Source organism: Myotis davidii, unplaced genomic scaffold (assembly GCF_000327345.1).
Source record: "Myotis davidii unplaced genomic scaffold, ASM32734v1 scaffold1167, whole genome shotgun sequence".
NCBI classification, from domain to species: domain Eukaryota; kingdom Metazoa; phylum Chordata; class Mammalia; order Chiroptera; family Vespertilionidae; genus Myotis; species Myotis davidii.
The window spans coordinates 249,964-256,195 of NW_006297659.1; the positions used below are offsets into that span (position 1 = coordinate 249,964).

General features: G+C 35.4%; 1 protein-coding gene across 5 annotated transcripts in view; it reads left to right on the top strand.

Annotated features, from left to right (window-relative positions):
* Window positions 1-6,232, top strand: part of LOC102762010 (eukaryotic translation initiation factor 2-alpha kinase 3) — a 66,222-nt gene that overhangs the window by 52,077 nt on the left and 7,913 nt on the right. For 3 of the 5 annotated variants that reach the window (XM_006773311.2, XM_015570202.1, XM_006773310.2), the window contains 4 exons: window positions 1,069-1,209; window positions 2,263-2,385; window positions 3,682-3,911; window positions 4,266-4,375. In XM_006773311.2, coding sequence (XP_006773374.1) covers window positions 1,069-1,209; window positions 2,263-2,385; window positions 3,682-3,911; window positions 4,266-4,375 — 604 coding nt within the window. The remainder of the gene's footprint in view (window positions 1-1,068; window positions 1,210-2,262; window positions 2,386-3,681; window positions 3,912-4,265; window positions 4,376-6,232) is intronic. The other 2 variants (XM_015570200.1, XM_015570201.1) reach the window with 2 other exon arrangements.

A 6,232-nucleotide genomic window follows, 5' to 3' on the forward strand; every position in this document is an offset into this window, starting at 1 on the left:
CACTCTGTGAAGATGAGGCTTGTGAAATTCATATATATATATTCATATATATATATATGAATTTCATGCACTGGGCATATATATATATATGTATATATATATATATGGCATGATTTCAAATTACTGATATGTCCTTAAAGTCTAAAACTTTCTACATTTGCATTTGTAGTTGCAATTTGTTCCTCCCTTAAAGATTATGTTTATTGATTTTTTTAAAAAGACATGGATGAATTTTTAAAAATATATATTTTTATTAATTTCAGAGAGGAAGGAGAGGGAGAGAGAGATAGAAACATCAATGATGAGAGAGAATCATTGATCGGCTGCCTCGTGCACGTACCCCACTGGAGATTGAGCCTGTAACCCAGGCATGTGCCCTTGACTGGAATTGAACCTGACCCTTCAGTCCGCAGGCTGACGCTCTATCCACTGAGCCAAACCAGCTAGGGGTATTTTTTTCTTTGCATTTATAGAACTTATCTGAAAAATAAAAATAAAATTTTGGAGTGCTTCTGGGCAATTGAAGGCCTTTAGTATAATAACTTTTGAAAAACCCTGAATCTAATTTTTGAACTAGTGTTGGTGGTCAGATACAAATTTCTTTAAGCTCTGTCAGTGTGTTATCCACCACTCATTCTCAATGAAATGCAAGAATTTGAAAGATTAACATGTCACACATGTTTTATGATAATATTTAACTGAATTGTTAGCAATGTCTCTGGAATTATAGGTTTCCTTAAGGAGAATGTTACTTCATCTAAGTTACTAATCTCATAAGAGTACATAGACCTCTTTGAATTTTCCTACTGAGTTTTCCAGTAATGACTGAAAGTTGTTATTCAGTGAGAAACATTGTATGGACCTTATGTGTAACTTTCTTCCCATATTTTTATTGAATAGCCTTTGGGTCCTTTGAGTGCATCAAGCATAATTCTCTGAGAAGAGTTGTATAATACATGAAAGATAACTGGAATTAATCTAATATTATTAAATCAAAATGAGCCTTTTTGAAAAAGAATTATTGGTGTTTGATTCCAAACATAATTAACAATATTCTGGTTGATTCAGGAATGTACAGAGGCCAACTATATCTGCAGTCATCTGTCAGAATTTCAGAAAAGTTTCCTACAAATCCCAAGGCCTTGGAATCTGTTAATAATAAAAATGAAATTATTCCTTTGCCAACAATCAAATGGAAACCCTTAATACGTAAGTGAATTGTAAACTTTTTAAAAGTTTATTAACGTGTTCACAGGGCTGATCATGATGTCTTTGCCCTAGTTTTGACTGTCACAGAGATGACAACATTATATTCTCTGATAAACTAGAAAGATATTTTAGATGTTAATGCATTTTTTAAATCCTCACCTGAGCACATGTTTACAGAGAGGAAGGGGGTGGTGGGAGAGGGAAACATTGATCAGTTGTCTTCCCTATGCACCCCAACTGGGGATCAAACCTGAAATCCAGGTATGTACCCTGACCAGGAATCGAATTGGCAACCTTTCATTGTACAGTATGACACTCAACCAACTGAGCCACTCTGGCTGGGCAGATGTTAATTATTATTTTTTTTTATTTTATTATTTTTAATGTATATTTTTATTGATTTCCAAGAGGTAGAGAGAGAGAGAAACATCAGTGATAAGAGAATTATTGATAAGCTGCCTCCTACACTCCCCTATTGGGGATCGAGCCTGCAACCTGGCATGTGTCCTGATGGGAATTGAACTGTGACCTCCTGGTTCATAGGTCAATGCTCAACCCCTGAGCCATGCTGGCTGGGCAATGAATTTTAATTAGCATTTAGAACACGATTTCACTGAAACAGCAGTTGCTTCACTAGAACGCAATGTTAATAAAATAATTTCTCTGTACAATTTAGAAAAACTTTTAACCATTCACCAACCATGCTTGTGTGTCAGCTCTTAACCTACCTATATCAAGAATATTTATGAAAAAACTATCTGGTCATATTATATTTTTTGAAACATTTAATGAATTAAAAGCAAATACGAGGCTACCTACTTTCTTCAGTTATCTTTTTGTCCCTTATGTATATTTTTTATCACATGCTTTTAATTACTTGTTTATAAGATTCGTCTTCTCTACAAGACTGCTTTTTAAGGGAAAGAACCTTGAGCCATTTGTTTGACTTCCATGTTTGAATTAAATTGTGGTTAAATAGCTGTTTTTTTAATGAATGAGGTACATGCATTTTCATGAAAGTCATAGCGGTTAAGCTTTTACATTTTCTTTTAGATTCTCCTTCAAGAACTCCTATCTTGGTAGGGTCTGATGAATTTGACAAATGTCTTAGTAATGATAAGTTTTCTCATGAAGAATACAGTAATGGCGCACTTTCAATCTTGCAGTATCCATATGGTAAGTGTGATTACGCTTGGATTGAAAATGCTGTTTTGTTTCTAATTTATTTTATGTATTAATTTGAAATTAATTAATAGAATTCAAATGAAAGATAGTCATTTGAGAGGTAGAAAATAAAATACTGTGAAAGGCAATATTGTGAATGTTGGCCAGGGTGTAAACTCCAAAGTCAGTTGCCAGGTTTCAAATTAGTTTTACCACATACTGAGATGGGCACCTAACTTTACTGTCTTGGTTCCTTCATCTGTAAAACAAGGATGGTGACCCTCGTGTCTGTTTCTTGGGGTGTTGTGAGATCTAAGTGAGATAATGCACATATAGTGTTAACACTGTACCTGGCAAATAAGTATTCAGTAAGCATTAGTTCTTCTTACTAGTTATTATTCTATTATCAGCCTGTATAATGTAGTCAATATAAAATTAGTCAGTATAATGAAGAAAACAGGTGTTTGCATAGAGCTATGTGAAAATGCTGTAAAATGAAGTTTTAATTTTGTTTGCAGACCAGATTATTGCAAAAGTCAAGAATAGGTGAACCTTGGCATGAAATACATTCCTATGTATTTAAAATTAGGATATATTTATATACGAAAATCTTTGAACAGTTAGATATAAAAAAAAGCCCTCAATCTGCATTAGACAAAACATAGATTCCTCATCAGTAGCCTTAGATGCTAGGACTGGGAAATGATTGTAGAATTTAAATTGATAAAAACAAAACAAAACAGAGGGCTCTGAACTAGAAACAGTAGCCTTTATCTGATTTGATCAAAATTCCGGGTTAGAGAAAACTGTGTAATCTGCCCACAAAATTCAATATTGGAGACAAACTCAGCGTGGAATGAACCAAGGAGTAAAATAGAGTTGTTTTCCTTCCAGCCTGTGAGGAATGATTCATGGTAAAATCTGGCATTTGATTGACACTAAATGAAAGTAAAGTTTAAAATCCTTCAAGGAAGTTGAGTACTGTCTAATTCTTTTCTTGCATTTAAAGGATTTAATTATTAAGGAGGTAATCAGTGGGATGCCCCTTACATTTTTTCTAGCTTTATTATTCAGTATAAAGAAAATTTATGATGCTTATGGAATAAAGGAAAATATATTTGCATAATAAAAAAGAAAAAATCAGATAAATGAGGCTATCAAATGTGTTAAAGAAGAAATGAGACTTTTACTAAAGGAATTAATGTTATAAGTCATGGGAAAATTGATAATTTTTAGTAAATAAAGATGAATCTACTTTGGTTTATCTTTTTAAAAATTAAAACAACCTTTTAATGTTTGTTTTTGCAGATAATGGTTATTATCTACCATACTACCAGAGGGACAGGAGCAGACGGAGCATAGGGAGCACCCAGATCACAGTCCGAGTTCTGAAGAGCCCAGACTACAGCAAGAATGTCCGCAGAAAGGACCCTGTTCTCCTCCTACACTGGTGGAAAGAAATAGCCGGGACTATTCTGTTCTGTATCATAGCAACAACTTTTATTGTGCGCAGACTTTTCCATCCTCATCCTCACAGAGTAAGACATATTTTAGAATCTAATTTATTTCAGCATTGGGAGTTTCAAAACCTAAATGTGTGTATTTGGGGGGTACATTTACTTAAGTTTTACTATAAAGTCATTGTTTCCCACATGCTGTTTCCACTTCCTTATCTTTCGTTTATTCCTCAACCATTGCAGTCTGGCTCCCATCTGTTTCATTTCCCTTCCATTTCACAAGGTAGATGTGGTGTTTTGTGTTCTTATAATGCTTTTCTTTTTCTCAATATTATTTATTTATTTTTCAATGTTATTTTATAGCTTAAGGTAATTAGCTAACTTTAATTCAGATTTGTACTAATACTGATGTCTCCCCTCCCCCCACCTTATCAGCAAAGGAAGGAATCTGAAACTCAGTGTCAAACTGAAAGTAAATATGATTCTGTAAGTGGAGAAGCTAATGACAGCTGGAATGACATAAAAAATTCTGGATATATATCACGGTAAGAGTCTTGTCATAAAATATGTATGTATGCTGTAGCTTCTGGTGGCGACTATTTGGATCTAAGAAATGACCTACAAAGTAAGATCTTGTTTAACTATTTTTTTAATGTGTGAATAGGTAAATAAAATGTAGACTTAACCCTCAAGTCACTTAAACTTATTCAAACGAGCATCAACCTATGAACCAGGAGGTCACGGTTCAATTCCGGTTGGGGCATATGCCAATAGGGGGCGTGCAGGAGACAGCTGATCAATGATTCTGTCTCATCATTGATGTTTCTATCTCTCTCTCCTTCTCCCTTCTTCTCAAATCATTAAAAATATATATTTAAAAACAAAGTGGTATGTACCCTAAAATGGATAGAAATAGAGTGTTACAGAAGTTTAACTGCTAGTTTTTTTTAAAAATATTTTTTTATTGATTTCAGAGAGGAGGGGAGAGGGAGTGAGAGATAGAAACATCAATGATGAGAGAGAATCATTGATCGGCTGCCTCCTGCAGACCCCACACTGGTGATCGAGCCCGCAAGCCAGGCACGTGTCCTGACGGGGAATCAAACCATGACCTCCTGGTTCATAGGTTGATGCTCAACCACTGAATCATGCTAGCTGGACTTAACTGCTAGCTTCTTCTTCTTTTTTTTTTTTAATATATTTTATTGAGTTTTTACAGAGAGGAAAGGAGAGAGATAGAGAGTCAGAAACATCGATGAGAGAGAAACATCGACCAGCTGCCTCCTGCACACTCCCCACTGGGGATGTGCCCGCAACCAAGGCACATGCCCTTGACCGGAATCGAACCCGGGACCTCTCAGTCCGCAGGCCGACGCTCTATCCACTGAGCCAAACCGGTTTCGGCAACTGCTAGCTTCTTAAAGTAAAATTTACTAAGTGACCAACGAATGGTAAGGGTTTTAAGACACTTGCTAATGAAGATGTTGACTATTGTGTTAGTGGCCAGCAGTACCAGTAGGCAGTGAGAGAAGGGGTGGAGAACGAGGGATCCAACAACTCCCGATGGGTAATCTGCCATGGAGCCATTCATTGTTTATTCAGCATTTACTCTGAACACTGTGCAGGGCAGTATTTCAGGCTTTGAGAGAAATAGAAAGACTGAGCCTATCTTGGAGAAACTTAAAAATCTATGGGGGAGATAATACTGGGTAAAAAAAAAAAACAAACATATGAGAAAAAGTCATGAGTTACGTGACTAACTCTGGTTGTGACAATTGATTGAAACACAGCAATTAAGATAAATGAGTTTGTGAATAGTTCTATGTCTGCATGCTATAATGTGGAACCCCAAACATTTTGCCAAGCTTTGCTGCTTATTTTTATTTTTTCCAGATAGGGAGGGAGAGGGAGAGAGAGAGAGATAGAAACATCAATGATGAGAGAGAATCATTGGTCAGCTGTGAGGCCACATTTTAATTGAACTTTAAATCATAAGTAAGAGTTAGGTGGATAGAGACAGGAGGAGGAGTGAGGTATGGTGTACAAATATATTTGTAAGGCTGTTGGGAAGAGAATTAGAGTAATGTATTCTAAAGTTGAATGACTTAATTTTCCTTTAATGTTACTCATTTTGAAGAGTAGAGCTGATTTTTTAAAAAAATATAGGAGCTGTGTAATAATACCTAATGTATGTTGACTGTAAACTATATTATTTTATTTATTTTTATTTTTTTTATTTTTTTATTTTTTTTATTTAAGTCTTTTTTACAGAGAGGAAGGGAGAAGGATAGAGAGTTAGAAACATCGATGAGAGAGAAGCGTCAATCAGCTGCCTCCTGCACACCCCCTACTGGGAATGTGCCTGCAACCAAGGTACATGTCCTTGACGGGAATCGAACCTT